This window comes from Megalopta genalis, chromosome 3, assembly GCF_051020955.1.
Source record: "Megalopta genalis isolate 19385.01 chromosome 3, iyMegGena1_principal, whole genome shotgun sequence".
Classification (NCBI taxonomy): Eukaryota; Metazoa; Arthropoda; class Insecta; order Hymenoptera; family Halictidae; genus Megalopta; species Megalopta genalis.
Window position 1 is genome coordinate 10737436 of NC_135015.1, and position 20988 is coordinate 10758423.

At 38.1% G+C, this 20988-nt stretch overlaps 1 protein-coding gene across 10 annotated transcripts in view; it reads left to right on the forward strand.

Moving 5' to 3' along the window:
* The window catches only part of LOC117229669 (Ryanodine receptor), a 55872-nt gene that overhangs the window by 12196 nt on the left and 22688 nt on the right, over positions 1-20988 (forward strand). For all 10 annotated transcript variants that reach the window (XM_033486294.2, XM_076520029.1, XM_076520027.1 and 7 more), the window contains exon 2: positions 4594-4777. In XM_033486294.2, the coding sequence (XP_033342185.2) occupies positions 4680-4777 (98 nt within the window). In that variant the 5' untranslated portion in view covers positions 4594-4679. The remainder of the gene's footprint in view (positions 1-4593; positions 4778-20988) is intronic.

A 20988-nucleotide genomic window follows, 5' to 3' on the forward strand; every position in this document is an offset into this window, starting at 1 on the left:
ATCGTGGACAAATACACAGGGTGGGCTGGAAAAAGTAAGAAAGAAATTTGTAACATTTTTTTATCCGAAACTCTGTTTCCGTGAAAATAGACTTCAAAAGTATGTTAATCTTTATAAAGGATTTAATTGTCGTCTATTCTTCTATCGCAGTTACCTTCGTCCGAGATAGTGTTTACAAACATTAATCGCACAGCTGCTTTTTAAAATGCAAACACATTTTGTATTTCATTGTTATCGTCTCAATAATTGTTAAACTAATAATAATAAACTAATAGCACGCATATTAAGACAAGCGCTGTCGCGCTGTTCGGCATTTTTCGACCGTATTTTTTCAATGATCCCTGGGACTCAAACGGTTAAAGTCGATTTTCTCAAAAACGTAGTCCCGGATAAAAACATGCTGTACCAAAATTTTTTCTTCTTCACATAGAATTACCACCTCCTGTTGTACTACGAATTAAGAAAGAAAGTAATTACGAAAGAAAATTATACTATGCCTCATTTGTCTTGCAATTCGCGCAGACAATTTTTATTTTGCATAAAGATCCGCAGCTTACCAATCACATCTGTAATATATACATATGTTTGCCAATAAGAATTTCGGCAAAATAAATTCCGAAGCTTATAATCTGTGAGAAATATTATACCGAAACAGGATTATATTTTCTATTTCGCTACATGCTTACATTCAAATTGGATCTAACTTACTGATACATTGGATACATACACTCTGTTAGTGCATCGTAGGATCAAGGGACTTCGCTCTCCAGTGACATAAACGATCGATGGTTTCCGCGGGGATGGAAAACGATTCAATAAACGATCGAAGTCGTTGCAACGAACGACACTGTTTGCGAGGGAAACGTATTCGAAGCGAATCGACCAGTTGGACAGTGTCTACTAGTCGTCGGAGTAATCTCGATATCAGCGGGTTAATCAATCACGAACTGTTTTCGCGTGGATCGCCGCCTCTGATCCCTCTTATAACGAATTATGGATTTGCCGGGAGAGCTTAAAATTAAGCTGCTTACGGGCACCAATGAAACCTTACCCGTTCCCTTCCGTAGAGGCCGGTTATTTAATAGAGAAACGCAGGTCCGACTGTTATTTATCGTTCTGCGGGGCGCGCGCGACACCGTTTCGCAGTCACGACGGACGTGTTAATCGAAAACAATGATCGTCGTTTATCCGGCCCGTCTCTATTAGCGGCGAACTTCACGGGCCAATTTGCGGCCTGTGTTGCCGTCCAATTAAATCTTGCTCATTCCGTGCTTGTTCTTTAACGAGCCGTGCTCGCCACCGGCGAGCGCGAGTAACGATCCGATTGAAAATATCACGCGAACGTTCCTTCTTCTCGCGGCCGAACTCGAAGTGCCGGACTCGCTACCGGACCCCCATAGGCAAGATTGCCCATTGTTCGCCGTTGTTGAAGGCGTAGAGTGAAACGTACGGCCGCTAAATCGTTAGAAGCGGTACTACTTGGCCTGTAACGAATTTGTAACACCTCGGTTCTTGCTCGGGCGTTTATGGCTTGCTGTGATTGCTTGCAGCGATTGATTTGCTGCGGTTGTTCGGCAAGGCTCGATGGCGAAGGGTTGCAGTCGGAAGATAGCAATTGTCAGTCGATACTTGCGGCCATTATTGGTGGTCTTTCGCGGCCGATAATGGTCATCGGAGAGACCGGCGTTTAATACGATCAATAGCTATATAACAGCAATTATCGTGGTCACGAGGGATCCATAATATCAACTGGCATTAAACGCATTGATCAGTTGTGGTTATTACTGTTCGGTGGTTGCCGTTGATACTGCCCTTAATGTGTTTAGAAGGGTGGCCCGTATTTACTGTTAACGAAAATTCAAGTTATAACCACGATGTTTAAACACTCCCTAGGAAGCAAACGGATCCGTGTAAGTCGTGACATCTTCGAGCTGTCTGAGACCCCGTTGAAATCGTTATTTATTTTGTTTGTGGCAGGCATTAGAAGATGATGTACAACGCTAAATCTATCGAGAGTAACTAACTCGTAACGCATTACAAGAATAACAATACAGAATTTATTTAAACTTCTTGCAATTTCTATTATAATGTACGCGTGGCTTAAACAATTGATTAAATTATTTCTTACGAAAGTATCTATGATACCAGCAATTTTTAAATAAATAATGCGAAACCAGTAGATTTAGCGTTAAACCACTACCTAGAGATATCGATGTATTTTTATTGTTTAACTCACCGAAACAATTAAAGAAAGATTTAGTCCATACGTCAGCAAATAACATTTATTTTGCATAAAAATCCGCAGTCGCAATGTAAACTTCATATCTTTAAAAGTAGCGAATAAAACTCGACAATCGTGGTTTATATCGGAGCGTATCAGAAAAGATAGAGAAGAATTGAAAAGAAGAAATAGTCGTCGTTCAGCGAGTCTTCGGTTAGAATTCCGTTATGAAACACGAAAGATGCTTTGCATTGTGTCGTGCATAACATCCTAAAGACTGACGAGAATCGCAATAACGTTCTGCATCCTTTGGTACGCTGGAAGATCGGGATCAGTTCATCGACGGGAAACGCGATTAGAATCGATGCTATTCGTGACGGTTTTGCAGCGAGCTCGGTTGGGAAGGTGGCAATTTTCATTGCGGAATTGAGTTCGCCGGGATCCATTTTACAGGATTCCCAGCACGATGAAACTGTCGCTCCGCGCCGTCGGTTGTCGGCGGCGAGAAAAAGTCCATTCCGAAAGTGCCGCGATAGGAGTAATTACTTTCAAGATACGCTTTGCAATTGGACGTAATTCAAGCACGCTCAATCTGTCACTTTATTCGATTAAGAAAAACGATTTATATTTGGAATTTCTTCTTATTCCGTCGCAGCAGAATGGAAATTTATAAATGGTTATAAATATTATTTAAACGAGTCAGTTTGATTCTTCGTCGAACTCATCTGTTCCCGAGTCGTCTACTGCGTCTCTATGTGTTCCATGTACCATTGAATCGAAATGAATAAAAAACAATTCTAAATTCTGACTGCTAATTCTTTTTGTATCGTTAACAGAAAATCGCATCGATTTTGATGACAGCGGAACAAGCATTGGGACTCACTTGGAAATATAATAAAATTTTATGTAAATTATTTGGAAAGTAATGCACTTCACTGGATTACTGGTCATTTTTTAACATTTTTTAATCTCGAAAACACGAGTAATGTAGAATATATTATTTAGCGGAAAATGAAGTACACATTTAACTAAAAATCTTTTGCAAAGTAAGAAATTGGCATCACATATAAAAGTCATTAATGAGTGAACAGTAAGTCAGAAGCTAGTTAAGGGAGAAATAGCATTGCAGAAACTCTTTACTTTTTACGAATCATGTCGCTTCATGATTGATTTACGTATGTCAAAAAGAAAGTATTGGAATATTGTTTCCTATATACGTTCAACTATCTCGGAAACGAAAAATTTTACATTTTTCACAAAATATTTCCAATCGATTTTTGACTAGTTTTTCAGATTAAATATTCTATTATGCGCCATTTCGTGCCACTGGCGAGTTTGAATCTATTAGTCCATTTCCATCGATTCCAGCAAACTCATTCCCTTTGGTATCGCGTTATTTTTAAGTCTCTGTTTGCTGTAAAAGTCATGCGATTTTGCTTATTGTTCTACGTACAGATGAATCATTTTCCACTGATTTCGCTTGTAAGGGGTTCTGCTGAACGAAGCTCTCGTGGAGCATTCAAATACTCGTGTTTAATAAAGCTGCTAATATATTCGAGAAACACCTGGGTGTTCCGAATGTTTCGGATCAATAATCACACATTTGCAAGATTGCATGATCGAACGAACATTTCGAACGTTGGCTTCAATATTGATAACCCAGTAAAGACCGAGCTGAATGCCTGTCTCCTGTACCTAATCTTTCCGAAGCAAGTTTCTTTTTGAAACACTGCAACCAAAATCATTGGGAGCATTACTAAAATTACTTAGAAAGTAATTCCCACTTTCTATCTTTTATCTGAGCCTATAAGGAAAATGTAAAAAATTGCATTTTGTCGATGAAATTTTCAGTATACAGAAAACGTGAATTTTTTATTTTTTCTATCATTCGAAGGAGTAGCAAAATTTAAAAAAATTATTTTGTTCATTGTACAGTAAACTAGTCCTGACATGCCCAAAAAATTCAAGCCATTTAGTCCAGTTGAATAAAAAGTTAAACCGTTTTAAAAGGTGTCCGAAAACCTTTTACACCCCCTGTAACCTGAACCTAAATTCTTCCTTCAAATGCGAGGTCACACATCTTCGCTTTAGAAAATCTGTAAAAAGCGAGTGCCGTCTCTTTGTTGCAAGCTCTTCGAACGTAATCGTCGAAATTTCTTTATGATTTCAACAATTTGCAAAGATAATATCGACGGATTCGGTAGCTCCGCTGTTGAATAGCTCTAAGAAATTGTGCAAGAGCACAAGGACGGGCTTTTCCGTGAGTCGATCATCGCGACAAAAAGCGCGAACGATCAAAGGGCTTGCATGATTGCACTCCCCGCATACTGTGTGCAGTTTCCCGCGTGCTAACGACCGTTTCTGCCCCGTAGGTGTAGCCATGAATAATTCACTCGGTTAAGGGGTGAAATTTCTCCGACTTTGAGGCACCGAGAGAATCGACAACAACAGCGTCAAGATGGGCGAGATTCTCGGTTCGGCGAGCTTTCTCCACCTCGGCGACATCGTCAGCCTGTACGCGGAGGGAAGCGTCTCGGGATTTCTTTCTACTCTCGGGTAAGTTGTGAATATTCCTTTCAACTTTAAATCGTTGGCGCCGGTTTACCATCAGCACGGCGACAGATGGATCAGCGATGACCCATTGTTCCGGAACTTCGGACGCGAGACGAAATTCTCCGGACCACTTTGTCATCGCGGAAGAGAGTCTTCGAGACGCTCGAGCTCTCCGGGAATATAATTAACCCCTTGGCATACAATGACGTCTGGGAAACGTCACTTGTTTTATATGCCATTTTAGTATTTCACGTTTCCCAGACGTCCGCACTACGGGCGATCACGGTCTCGCGTTTCATCTGTTTTATTCGTGTTGTTGAATCATTGTTTAATCTAACACTGAACCTACCGTGTCGGTCGAAATTACTGGTTTCGCGTTTTTCATTTTAACCCTTAATTGGTATAATGACTTTCACAAAAATGACAGGTCATGAGATACTTCAAATAAGATAGACGGAATATGTTATTCTGACTCTAGATAAACGTTGAAGAAATAAACACGTGGTAAATTAAACTTTTACTACAAACTGAGATAGATATAATATTAATAATAATATACTTATTTTGTCAACGGGATGGGCACTTTCAGAGAATGTTGTAATAGCGCCATCAACGGCAGTAATAGCAACAGGAAGATGATTAATGATATGTAATAGTAACAGTAATAAGAATAATTATGTGATAATAATGGTAATAACAATAAGTTCAAGAACTTAAGGATGGTTGCGAACAATAGTGATGACAGAATGTTTAAATGGTGTATAAGAATTCCAATTGAAGTAGAAAGAATAGCAATAAAACGATTGGCATTGACGAATAGGCGGATACAATGTTGGGGTCACTCATGACCCGAGTATATCAATTAAGGGTTAAAATTATTGAAGTTAACAATTACAATAAAACACGATATAATAAAAATGACGGAAAGTCTAAATGAATTCAGTTCTCATATCGGATTTTCATTTTATTTCTACCTGTTCAAAAAATTTAAATTCTATAGAAAAACTATACAATTTTATTTCATTGCATGTAAAATATATATTCGAATATCTGTTTTCTTGCTGTTAATGGCCATTATCTCGAATATGAAATGTCTGAAGTGGTAAGTTGTTGAAATTGAAAACAGAGTGATAACATTTGTCATACTCAACTATACTGTTTCGGGAAAATTAATTTTGACAATTCACGATGTGCCATCTAATGTGCTAATACATAACAGTAGCATATGAGTGGGTTAGAATCATAGTTGTGTAAGTCACATCTTTATCATTGCGAGTAACAGGGAGTTATTGTTTTCGAACATGTCTATTGTTTACTGACCAAATTTATTGTTAAAATAATATAGGGTTAAGTTAATTTCACAGTAACTTTATCATTTATTTTTACTGGTTTTTTAACATTTCGACGGATTTTGTATGGATTACATTTTAAAACGTACGTTAGAATTTTCGTAAATGTGACTTACGCCACTGTAATTCCAACCCATTCATATAGCACTCGCGATTGTACATATTGTATTACTTGCGTCAATTACATTTTTTTGGCATTACTCGTTTGCGTCAAACCATTATCAGGCATCAGAACAATCGGCATTGTTCGCGTACGTGAAGAGCAGTGGATCTAATCAGCAAATGGACATGCACGTGAGATAAGACGATACTTAAGTGTTCATGTACCTTCTGCATGTTATTGTTCATGCGATTGATGTGAAGATATCTTGATTCGTCAAATGGATCACGTTTGTCCCAACACTTATACAGAAAGAATTCGAGGAAATGCATTACGTAGATGTCACAGTGAAAAATCCATGATTTCATTGTTTTCGTACTGTGATAATTCTTTAATCATTTTGATATCCTGTTGTAAACCCTGTTGCAAGCTAAGAAGTATTAAATAATCTATTAAAACTTGCTTTCCTTACCTCTGGTACAAGACTAAGAATATTTTCGTTGAAACTCATGTAAATCCTTAACGTGGCCGCAACCGGTACATCTACCCTAAATCGTTTTCCGATAACACGAATTAGACAACAATAGCAGTCGGTTACTTGCTCATGGTTTCGAGGAAGGCATTTTGCTTCGGTAACCGTCTCCGTACACGAGTAGTTTTTATCAGCTACTTGAAATTCGACGCATTCCCCGGGGAGCCGATTTCCCTCGCCTTTATATCACCGTTTCACGAACCAAGGGATCTACTACGTTCTGGCGTTTATCGTCCTCGCTCGACGATCAATCTCTCCATCGGGGTCGCAGGAAAAAAATTTTCCTCGCTCGCATGGGAGTCGAGCATATGACTAATCCTGATGCGCTTATAGCTATTCGAACTGTTTTCCGGAATACGCAAAGAACGATTAGATATTCGGGGTAAACACTGGTATCTTCTGCTCGAAAATCTTCCGGCTCGAGGAGAAGCAGTTTCTCGATCGTTTTTGAGTATGCTATTGTGGGTCAGAATTATTCAAATCCTCAGAAAACGAGTGCATACTTCTTTATAGATTCCTTGGCAGCACGATCATTGTCGGAATTTTTTTACTCTTTTACTGCATTGTTCAAGTAATTTGAAATGCGCACATTTTTTTGGAAGCTTAAACAAGATAAAACCAACTGGTAAACAAATTTGTCGCCAATGCAGTTTGTAAAGGTTCTTTCTTTCTCTCAGAGTGGAAATGCTGCCACATTGTCCTTCCAGTTACCATGAAACGTTTGGTTTTTTAATAATTTAATTGCAATATATTCTTCTTTAAAATCTGACAATATAAATGAAACAATTCGTTGATTTGAAGTGAAAAGCAAAAATGGTTCAAGTATTATTCTATTAGCAAAGTAACATCGATTTAGAAAGCAAAGAAATATGTTCAAGTAAACCAATACAACGTTCAACTATAAATCAGTTATTTAGTGGCATAGCAATTGTACGAAAATTTGTTACTGGCATACTAAAATTATTTAGAATCATCAGAATTAGACAAAAATTATTTTCGTTACAATACACTAGCTTCCGCTACCAAACATTCTCAAATACTTTTTTACATTTCCCCCAATTATCCTTCAGTTAGTAAACAAAAATTTCGGAAAAGAAGATTAGAAGATTATTCGAGCCTTGCGCCTCGTTTTTATAGTTCTTGACAATCGGCAATACATAACTAAAATATAAAATATATAACTATATAACTATAGTTTTCGATTGTCAACAACCACAAAAACGAGGCGCAAGGCTCGAATAATCGTATTTGTCCAAATTGTCCATTTTTGTCTATAAGCTGAAGAGCAATTGGGAAGAATTTACTGTACACGTGCACACGTGTAATAAGCGAATCCAGATCTAATATTAAATACGCAGGTACACGTGTTATATTAAATACACAGGTAGACGTATTGTATTAAATACACGGGCACATACGTATATTTTAACACACGTTGATGTAATTCTGAATAGCGAAGCGTGATCAATAGCCGACAACAATCTGTTCGGAGAACAAAAACGCCTCCAGTTGCAGTTGTCACGTAACCCGCCACGTAAAGACATATATGCATACGTGTCGGCGGAATCTGTGTGTAAAAAAATAGGCGGATCTCTATATCCGTCTACATGGATAATAAAATGCATAATTGCCCGTCTATTAAGAACACGAATACTTAATTCGCGAATACACACGGTTCGCGGATTCCGTGTACACGTGTTCCTTCGGCAAATACACGTTGAGAATTGTAGACTCTGGTTCCTAGAAACTTCCGTAAAGGTCGTTCCACCGTCGATGCATTTCTGGAATTCTTAGTCGTCTATATATTTAGTAATAAAAAGTAAGTATGACATCGAAGGTCAGGTAATCCCTGCGAGACGGTGTGCCGTAGAAGAAAAAGGAGGCGAACCGTTTTAGCGGCGTTTACACGGAATTTCTATCTCGCCCGGGCCAATTTTCATGTAAAAAGCCCAGTTGGTCGCGTGCAACGGCGACAGGTGTTTGAATACGTAATCTCCTGGTCTTAAAGAGCGCCACGCAGGCGAACGAAAACACACAACGAATTAATGTGAACGATATATGTATGTATTCATCTTCCACGTTGCTTCGCCGTATATTTGATTATCTGCGAGGATGTGCTATCGCCGGAAAATTTCTGTCCGGAGCTGCAATCGTTTTTGCCCATCGTGCATATGCAAAGGATCATCCATTTAAGACGTCGTTCCACCGATCCAGTCCCGAAACATCCGTTTTCTTCTGCTTCATTTATCTAGTTACTTTGGGCGAACATACTGCGCGAGTTCTGTAGAGAACTTTGAAGTATTTCGATTTCTATGCGATCATTGAAACGTGTTCTGCTCTTTATGATTTTTCAGCTAATCAAATTCGTCAATCTTAACCCTCAGGTATCTTCGCTGTTTATATTTGTGCACGCTTTATATCAATTATATGTTGTTTTAGGGAAGATAAACACAATAAAATATAATACTTGTTATATAGCTGCGTACATATTTTATTTATTTAACCGAATGACAAAGCAACGATAGTATCGGAGTTCTAAAAACGAATATTTCGCGTGGGGTACAAATCTACTCCGCGAAAGCACCTGAGGGTGAAACCAACACGTCGAACGCCGTATGTTTAATTCACGCTGCGTTTGGTCAAGAGATTGCGTAAGTTAATTATAGCTTGAACGACTGAAGGATTGGATTCTATGTATAGTAAAAGTATGTGACCACGGTGACGGCTCGTTTTCTCTAATATGGTAGTTGGCGCTTCAACAGTTTCATATTTCGCTTAAACGAAAAATTCGAACTCTGTGTATAATTCTCTTGTATGAAATGATGCGAAAAAATCGTATACCGCGTTCTACAGGGTCGTTATAAAGAAGAGGCATCAATCTTCAAATCTATGGTAGATTCGGTCGACAAATCAATTTTCCAAGGTTTCTCGACAGGCTTTAAATCTGTAGGATTTCCGAGAACAACGTAGCTTCAGTTTCCCATTCGTTACATCGTACAAAACCATTGCAGAAAAATGTAAACGACGTATTGTGAAAGCAAAAAGGCTTCAAGCTTCAAAGTGAGTCCTTCTATGAGAATTCTAGTAGTGCGAATATCGGAATTCTTTGATGACTAGAAAATTATTGTTCAAGCACTCTCCGACGTCACTTTGACTGCTTCGCTAACAGCCTAAAGAATTTCATCCAATTAAACTATTTTATTTAATGAAACGAAATTAAATGTATTACAACAATTATTTCTTCAACATTCTTAGATTTCACGTGTCCTAATAAAAGATTCGATAAATTGGATTCGATAAATTAGGTTTAAAATAATTTTTAAACCTAATAGGATATTTTTCTGACAACCGATTGGCGATTTTCTTCTGGTTTCAATGATTTTCTGCGGTCCCGGGAGAAGCGTTCGTGTCCACCGGTAGAATACTTTACTCGATGATGCTTTCCCCGATAATGGTTTAATGATACACACGTTTACGTCAGTAGCAGATACCCTTTGAAAAGTCTCCGCAGCCGAGTACACGATCGACGGGGTCGATTACAAAGAGATCGCCTTATTACCTGCCCGTATCGGTGTCCTATCTTTACGTTACCTGAAAGCATCGGCGCGCGAATAATACACGCGCGCAAAGAATAGCAAATGCGACGCTAGATAGTCGACCGGGCAAATATATTCAACGGAAACAGGTGCCGTAGGCAGGTCAGGATTTATTCATAAGCCGATTAATAAGTTTTCCCGAAGACGTCCTGTCGACTTTCGTCAAACTCAGATCGTGACGGGTCTCGTGTAACGCTAATTAATAAAAAAAGATCCCACCTAATATCGTTAGGGTCGCCGAAGTTGGTAGAACAAATTTCGGAACCATTTCCAATCTTCTTAAAGAATCTGAGATACGTCAATATTCCCTTAATGTAATTGTGGATATCGATTCTGCGGATTTTATATGACGAAAATGAGGAGGTGCAATTTCAAATTGTAGGAAGATGATGATATAAAAATATACAAATTTAGGACCCGGTGCATTTAATTTATTAATAATTAAAGAAAGAAAAGATACTTTATCTTGGCTTCTGTTTCTTGCAATTCAAACAACAAAGTCTTTACTTTGCACAAATATTCACAGTTTGATAGTAAGTATTCATCGAAAATGGATTTTCATTTACTTTTTATTTGAAAGTACCCAATTTTATATGAAATTCAAGTCTGCCGAGTACGTCGGCGATCAAATAGGTATTATTAAAAATTTGTATTTTCTCATCGCCTTGGTTTTCGTATTTGAATTGTTTAATTTTCCCATTTGATAAGCAAAAATTATGAAGGTATGCGAAATATGTAAATTGATGCAAAGTGAATATCGCAAATTTTTCGAGGATAATACCCACGTACAATGAAACTGCGTTACCCGTGGCAGCATTGTATTCATACGGGAACCGTGCAATTGAATTTTTTAATGAATATAAATATTAAAGATTGCCTGCTGTTAATTACCGCGGACGCTTCTGCTATGCGTTTTAAGCGAAGGAAATATTGATTTCTCTGGGGAATCAATTCGTTCCTCCCATTTTCTTGTCCGTACATGCGGGTTCATAAGCTCCTTAATTTCTCTCTTCAACTTTTTAGTTCGATTTTCTTAAATAAATCATTCATTTATTACATATCCTGCTTTCTAACGTTGTCTGATTTTTGTTTATTCAAGCTGTGGTTGTTAAGAAGATTCGTCTCTGAGAATGTTTAAAGAACGATGTTTTTGTTACGAAGATATAAATCTGCTCTTTACAGTTAGTACATTCTGAAATGGCAATCCTAATTGTTTTTCCGACGAATAAACGAACGACTATATTTTTGTTCCACTATTGCGGTTTATTTCGATTCACTGAAACACTGCCCTCTGCGTTTACACTACTGCTTTTAATGCACATTGTACTTTCAAAAGATTGTAACTGTCGAGTAACAACAGACTCAACAGCACCGAGCACTCGATCATTTCCAGATCCTGCTTTGTCCGATTGTGTCGATGGTTTATTTATAGATTGCAAAACACAGTGGTCTCTAAAATAACGTGGACTCTTTTACAACGCCGTTTCGTCGCAGACATTATATTTTCGAGTCGAAATTTTTGTTCGTCGAAGTCTCTTTCACCCGTCCATCACAGTCGACGCTTCGTTACAAAGGAAATTCGATTTGCACTCACCTCTTTGTTTCCTTTTTCGAGGATTACGTACTCGAAAAATTCATCGAGAATTAAACGTTTCGAAGGGCCGGCTAATTACACTTTCGAACAACTTTGATTTCCGTCACGAGCGGAGAATGATTGATTGCAAAGTTCCACTCGAAAAAAGGAGAAAGGAAATAGGTCAGGCACACTTTGCTAAGTTTAGTAGCATTCACCGAGCATGAATGGGCCCTCGTGCAAGATCTCGGTGATCGAATCTCGTTTTCCTGCAGGCTGTTTGGCTGTCGCGAGATAGCGACGTCTCATCTTCCTCAAAACTTGGAAGATAAGACGCCACCAAAGACAATGCAAGTATGACTTACGATGATGCCAGGACGTTGCGTCACATCTTAATGCCTCTCCTTAATGTCGGGTTTCGTGTAATCTAAATTTCTTTACATAATATTCCATATTATCAACACGAGATCTATTCTCCGTCTCATCGTGCAAATCACCGAGTGATCTCTGGAATGCTTTCGAGGCCTTGAACATCTTCCAATTGGAATCCTTTACGATGAAGAAGTCGAACACGTTTATTTTTATTTAGAAAATTGCACGCGATCATCTGGTAACCACTAGCATGACTTGAATGAAACTGTTAAAATTTTCAATAGTGATGTAACAGTTGCTTCTTGGCTTTTAACTTTTCTCTTCTAAGAAAACAGTTATAAATCCACTAAAACAGAAAATGTTTATTTCTTCATAAATGAGAAAAATGTTGTGGTTGGACAGTAACAGTTCGTTTGGTATGAAAAAGTTAGTATTAAAAGTAGTAGTTAAGTCTTACAAAGAGTCGATTTAAGAGTCGATTTCTACAATATTAGGTTGATCGAAGATTTAAGAACCTGTTTGAATTAGCACTAGCAGAACGAGCATTTAGTGCTTTAAAATTTATTCTCAATATCGGAAATACTTGAAAGCTTCATATTACATTATTCATTACCGACTGAAATTCTTAAGTGAAAAAATCAATTTCTGTCCAGATAATACAACAAAATATATAATACAACAAAATGTATAATAATACAATATCCTTAAATTCTTCCAATGTCTTTAGAGTTTTCTATTCGACCTGTTCATTTTCTTGTCATGAATGCACGAAGCAGTCCATTCATTACGCTCAAAGATCTCCATTCTAATTAATGCAAATTATTAACCCTTTGTATTCGAAGAACTTTGAACGCTTCTTCCGACCTAAAAGATTTCTATTCTCTTTCACGACTTTTATTCTGTTTTTCCCGCATACAATAAAACGCTTACTCATGCCGCGCTTAAATTTTCAGCAGTTTATTGAATGCACACGAAAGTGGCATAAGAGTTGCTTGAAATTACAGTATGCTAACCGTTATTGATGCCTCAGAGTCGCCATTCGAGTGCAAATTATTAATAACAAGTCCAGCCATGGTGAAAATACTTCAAACGAGGTAACAACTCCCGTGTACACTAGAATAAGCCATGAGAAAGTCCCGCGGAAAGTACCGGCGATCAAAGCGAAAATTTCACGCAGCTGCAGGGTGTGACGAGGATACCAGAAAGTGGATAATTCTTGCTAATGAAAACAAATTAGCCCGGACAAAGAGGAAACTCGGGCGAGGGCAGGAATGCAGTGACCGGTCCACCCTGTGTACCGCGGCGCATTATACCCGATATTCGTCTAAATTTACCGGAACGTGATCGAATCACGTTGAACAGAGACGTCGAATTTCGGGATCGGACGGCATACGTGCGATCGTGCGACGCATGCATCGAATCGTTGCGTCGTCGGCAGATCGACTCCGTTGTGCGCAGAGATAACGCAAGATATAATGCGAGCCGGTACAAGCTCGTCAAAGTGAATCTCCGGCCCGTTGAATGGAATATCTACTAATTCCTGTTCTCCGCTAGCATCCCGATTGCACCGGCTCTATTCTCCGTAACGTCGGGCTCGATGCGTCGCAGGCAACGCAGCTGCAGCTGAAAGGGATGTAATTGATGCTCGAAACAACAACGGTCCGGCTCGCGGAGGTAGAGCCGTTGAAATTCGATTCCTTTCAATTTGATGCTTTCCGAGTCGAGCGAGACTGTTCGGACTACTTACATAAAAACAGGGAAATATTTATCGCCAGCTACGTGTCTCTTCGATTGAGCACAGCGAAACACTGACCACCCCAATTAACGCCGATACGACGCAACGTGGTTTTTTCTTGATACTAGAAGGGCTCTCAATCTTTGAGTTGGGAAGAATAGGATAAAACGGAACGGGGATTGAGATACAACCTCAAAATGTTGAACATGAATGTTTTTCTTAGATAAGAGCTGCAAATGAGCTGATATCGTGTAACATTAGACCAAACGGTCATCACATTTCATAATCGACCATAGATAGATCCGTGACTACAAGTAGAGTGCATGCGTGAATTATTGAAACATACGATAAGTGACATTTTTTAACAAATTTGATCGTGCAATCGAATAAAAAAGAAATGCAGAGTAAATCGATTGCTTAACTCTAAAATGCACTGAATGAAGGGTTTTGGTCGAACTAAATTAATGTTGCCGCTTGATCGATATACATTCTCATTTGCTTACCACAGTATGTTTACAAACAGCGGAAATTAATTGCACACAATTCAACAATAATAATGTTAATCACACATGATCCGTATTGCACAGCTACCTACACCGTGTACGTATACACTCGTATTCCCGAAACATAAAACCGCTATTTTATAAATTGCCATGATTTTAGTCTCGTTATATCTGCCTGGAATGCATTTAAATTATTCAACAGACAAAGAACAGGGAAGCGATTTAGGTCTCTTCATCGGTTTTTTCCGAAACTAGGCCGCTTCCATTAGGCCTCAAAATGCAAACAGGATGCAGCGACGGGAACTAAATTAGCGTCGCAACTTTACTTATCGGGTCATAATTAATGCTTACTTTGCGTTCACCGGCTACTGTAGCAACGAAAGTTTGTAGTACCGATGCTATAGCACTTCGTGCACTCACTCATTTTTCTTTGTTCCCTTCTCGCTCGCTGGCTAATGGCATGGGTTCGCTCGAGAATAATTTTCAAGAGTAGAGTTTACAGCTTTTGTATAATCAAGTAGACTGTTATTTCAAGAATAGAGTTTACAGCTTCTGTATAATCAAGTAGACTGTTATTTCAGAGTAGGTTTCTGCGAGACATTCTCTTGGGACTGGAAGTTCCAGCTCGCTCTTTGTTGCTCAATATGACTGCGCCTGTTCGCAGGTCTAATACTCAGCACCCCAGGTGATACGTTGACTTTTCTACAACGTTTTGATAGATCGCGTAACCTATTTTAGAGACCAACACCTAAAACTTTCCGACAGCGTTGGTCGACATTGTCCGCAGCTGTCCAAAATCGTAAATTCAATGATCCCTAAGGGTAAGCCGCGACTATTTAATAATCTATAAAAAAAAATCTAATAATCTACTTTATTTTATCCGAATAAAAATATTTCTTTCTTCAGAACATAACTATAGCAAGCGATTTAAAGGCATAAGTTTATATTGGGTTGTTCTGAAAATCGTTTCGTTCTTTCACGAGAAAATGAAAGACGATTTCTTAATGTTTGGAGTAAAGAATCTTTCTGACATTTTTCTGGTAACTTTGAAAACATATGCTCACAGAAGTCTTATTTTTTTTTTTTTACAAAATACTGGAACAAGTGTTTTTTTTTAACACCCTTACAAAACGAAATTTTTTTGAAAAACGAAACAACTTTCCGTACGACTCGATATAATTAATATTGAAAGAGTATCAGTGATATAATAAAACTGTAATGAAAACAGCAGCAAAGAGGGGACTCCAACCCTGAAAGTAGCCCCCATTTAATTATTAGTACTGTGCAAGCCACTTTTCGAGTCTCCTAAAAATAATTCAGTGCCGAAGATAGCTTCTCGAAGTAACGCAATCAAATCAAGGAGCAGAATAAAACTGAAGAAGCACTAATTTATCTTCGAGTAGCCGTAGAATGTCGTGGCGATGGCGAAATGGTTCTAAAGAGATCCTGGCGACGTGGCTTTAGAAATCAACAATGTGCTCCATTCCAGCGTCCATTAAGAGTTTGTTGAATTGAGTTTTCCATTGCTTACGCAGCTGACGGTGTGCAGCCTTGTCTCCCAAGTGATATTTTTTCTTTCAAACACTTACCAGACTAATGGAATGCACGTAACAATTGTTCTGTCACAGTCGACGTAAATATAATAAAATTAATACCAGTATGGAGGCAGTGAAACAATAAAATGAAAGAATTATTGGTCGAATTAAAAAGGAATCGAAACGTAGATTTTTAGGCATTTAAGAAATATGCAAGTATTTGAAATGCAATTAAATATCCATATTAACAGAAATTAATTACGTTGTTGTCCCATGCTCACCACAAGGAATTTTCTAGTTGTTATAAGAAATCATTTCCTTTTTCAGATTTTTATTAAAAAATTCACAAAAATCCGCAGTCCAGTTATGACTAAAAAATAATTGCAAGAAATTAGAGTTCCATAGAAATTTATTTCTTCAATAATTTCCGAACAGTACAATAGATCTTCTGATCTCTTTGTCGTACAGTGTTCCATTCGTTCATTTTTGCTCGAGTTGCATGAAATCCGTAATCCAATGAATGCGGACGCCAATGACAAATTGAAAGACAATTGGACCAGAGTGCATGTACCATCTGTTCACTTTTTCGAAACATTTCAGCTGGCAGTTAAGATTATATTATCATCAATACGTCAATACGGAATCCTTCGATGAATCTTCTGAGAAATTACTTCTTGAGCATGGATCTTTCCTTCTCTCTTTCTCTCTCTCTCTCTCTCTCTCTCTCTCTCTCTCTCTCTCTCTCTTTTGCGACGCTACCGGTGTTCTAACACGCGCCGCACTTATAATTAACCGTTTCACGGGGTTATTAATAAAATTATCGAGGGCGTGTGACGATGATGATTTATTGATCAGCAGAGAAAGCACGATGAAACGTATCGCAGGAGCGGAACATCTGCTCGCTGGAAGTACGTGTGCGTGTACATCTCTGGCAAATTATTGTCGGCGACGCATTTCGCGTTTTGAGGATCGACCGACCGACCTTGACACTGATCGAATCATTTAAGCGGCCGAATTTTCGCGGTGACGCTGTCGCGCATCTAATTAAGATGCCACGAGTTCCAAGCTGGAGTTGACCCGCTTCCGCCCTAATTCTAATGTCTTAATAACTAATGCCAATCGCGGTACCACGGGAATTCTCGAGGCTACGGCGCTGGAAACAACAACATTGGCCTTTCAATATCGGTCAGGTGACTTCTGTGGTCCCGGGGCTTTGCGGAGCGTTGGACAATTGGGACGATCTGTAACTCTGTGTCGCGCTTCAGAACCGGGTATCGAAACTAGGCGAAAGATATTTCCGTTTGTCCTTTGTGTACTGTTCAGGAAATTTCGACATTTGTATTAGCTTGCAACACACAGTCGTCCAGCTTTTCACAGCTCTTCTAAAGCGGAAATTCGGATTCATATCACAATCTGATATTTTGTAGACTTTCGACAAAAATGACTAGGTAGAAAACAATATTGTCAAGACATTAGAAGAACTTGGGAATATTTTTATATTGTATACGACTTATTTAAATTATTCAAACAGGAAAGACATTTTCATCTAACTTATGTCTTTCACCATTATCGTAGACAGTGTTTATTTCGCATAAAAATCCGCAGTCTAGTAATGAGTCTTGCATTCTTAACTGATTTCTCATTGATCTGGATTTTGAAGAAGCCTCAGACAATTTTGTGATGATTGTTCCAGTCTCTACTTCGATGTTCAAGTGATACCTTTAAAGCTATCTGCGATAAAAATTTAAATTTGACGCAAAGTTCTGAAAAAATGGAGATTTGCATAGCGCAAATCACTTGTAGGATACTTTAATTACGTGCAATGATATAAATATAATTTATATCATATATATTTCAATTTATATCATATATATTTTCATCAATATATATTTCAGCAAGAAATTGTCACGGTTTCCTTAATAAAACGAGCCCTTAAAATATTATAACGGAATTCAATAATGGTGAAGTTGCAGAAGTTTTAATTGATATAGCGTAATAGTTGGAACTTCGAAACTCGATAGTTATTGCGGTTATACGATAAATGGAGGTAATACGGAACAGCGCTTGCTATTGAACACCATAAAATCTCGATAATTGCTTCCTACATAAAGTTAAAAGTAGTACTGATATTTTTATTGATTTTCCACGCTCTCCCTTCAAAGCCCATCTGTTTGATAATACGTTATTTGCCCTTGCTATGTTAAACAAATTATCGTTTCATAACTTGAAAACATGTTTTTTAAAGGCGTCCAATATTTAACCAAAAATTTTGTTTTACTAGAAGGACTTTAGAAACAGCTTTTGCAATCAGCCATCGCCGTGCTTTATTTTCGGCGTCGCTGTTACTTGTTCTGCCGTTATTCCAACGATTCTCTGTTGTATTTCATCCAATTTCGTTTCCTCGATAAGAGATTAAAGTCTCGATTGTATCAATTTATCTATGGCTCGTGTATTTCACTTGCTGGTACTCGACCATACTCGATATAGCTTTCCAAACAGATAAAAATATCGTGACGCAACATCGAGAGGATATAGCAGTTTTCATAGAAAAATTTGTGATCCGTGGACATTTGTAACTTTCCTAGCTCCCGACGAGACAGTCAAGGAGTGGTAAGTGTCTTCGGAATGGTAACTTCTATTTTTAATTTTGTCGCAGGTGGTTCGTCTTCGCTCGATATTTTCGTGAAAGACTATTTTTCTTGTCACCAGCGACTGTGAATAGGACTTAATGAACACATAAGTTAGACGCGAGGGAACAAATTCGAACAGAATCCCTGGCCAATGAAACGTTCCCGAAATCGTGTTCAGTTTTCTTTAATAGCGTCATTGATCCTAGAGGCGCGACAGTAACAGTGAAAAAAAAACAGGCTAAACAATCTTCTAAATTGTTTGTGTCGTGACACAGAGGCCTCGGAATCGAATCAGCAAATTGCGTCTTTTATTTTTAGCACTTCTGATTCTCTCAACCTCGGTGTTATCGAAGTAATCACGAAAGTTCAGCTTTTATATTTCTTAAAATATAAGACAATTTATATAACAGCCGAGAAATGTTTAATTGCGCATCACAGGAATCATACAGTTAGTCAAAAACGTTTGAGTTAATTCTCGAACAGCTGCTACTGAATTATGTTCACTAGTCACCCGCGAAGCGTCTTCATTAAACTCTTCAGCTTTGTCAACACTGTAACAAGAAGATTATACTAAATAATCGGCGGTTAGAGAGATTGACAAAATTGAAACGTATCGTTACTGTTAGAATGATCACAAGGAAAGACATTTTTTTGAATGTTAATTGGTCGTATATGAACGACATTATCTTTTATCAGATAAAGAAACGAAATTGACATATTCGTTTAAATTAAATTTTATTGGAATTAGCAGCACGCGGGCAAATTAATGAAAACAATCAATGTGAATTTTCCAGTTTCGGTTTCCTTAATCGATTAAAATAAATGAAGTTGTCGGAATTTTGGGGGAGGGGGAGGGTGTTAAATTAACGTGTTAAACAGGCTTCGGAGAAAATGTATACATTGTCCATCGGTCTAGCAACGAACAATGGAAAATCTAACCGCAGATATTCGCTTGAAGAAAAATTCGCTTTGATGCATCGCTGCACGTGCCGACTCTCGGACTAGTTGAACGAGCTTACGCGCGCGGATGAGAAGCCTAAACGTAATCTCGTTAGCTAACTTTGTATTAGTGACCGACAAACACAAGCGATGTGGGTACTTACGGACAGTTGGTGGCGGTGAAAGGGTGTAATTGAGCGTCCTCGAAAAGCTTTCGGGTTCAGGTGTTCTGCAAAAGATCGGCCCCGCTCTCGGACTCGTTTCGTTATTTCTGGATCGGATGATACACATATACGGCCGGCTATCTTATCGTATGCCGATCAATCGCAGTTGTACACCGCTGTTTCGGGACGTTAACACCGCGATGTTCCGGGATCAATAGGTAGCCCCGTCGGCCCTCTTCAGCTTTGAAACGAGCTTTTATCGGTGGAATATAATGCTCGATTATGCGACCAGCCTGCGCCCGAATCGATTCCTAGGCATTAACGTTCAGCGCAACTGACGGCACGGAAACGTGCGCTTTCTATAGTTAATGGCAACGTGTGCTCTTAGAGCTAATAGAAAATCGGCGTTTTATTTAATTAAGCTGCTTCTTCCAATAAATCGATCCTTTTTGCGTCAATAGCGTGCCGTGCCCATTGGGAAATATGCTATATTTGGATTTTTTCAAACTCTTTCAGAAAATGATATTATAGATGGAAACCAAATTCGTTGGGTAGCAACAAATTATAAATTCAGTTAATATTTTATTTGCAAATAATAATTACATTCTTTGTTTAATTAAAAAATCCTTTAAATAATTCTACATATAATTTGTTTACTGTTTCTCATTTGCAAATAAAATGTTTTTTTGAAATTTTAGAGAAAGTAGAAATAATAAACAAATTTTGCTTCTCTTTCGCTTGTTGTACATTATGTAATGAATATTTTGTGCATTAGATTTGCATTTTAAATAATTTATTTAGATCTGTATAATTAATATGTTTGTCTTTCATTTGAACGTACAAATAACAAATAATTTTTCATTTAAATCATCACGTAAATGAACATTTATTTAAACGATCTCCAACTTTTGGTATTAGATCTTATTAAATACTTATTTATACAAGTTGAAACCTCTTGCAATACTTAACTAATAATAATACTTTTATTTCGTTTAAATTTCAAAGCGTCTATCATCTATCGTAGCGAAAACTTGATATACTGGGAAAAGGTCGGATAGACTTCATACGAGTTTTCAAGAATATCGACGGAACGGAAGAAGCCTGAACTTGCGAACTGCAGTTCCTGGAACATACTCCAAGTGGTGCAGCGATATTAGGCGCATAAAAAATACGGCTCCATGAAAGA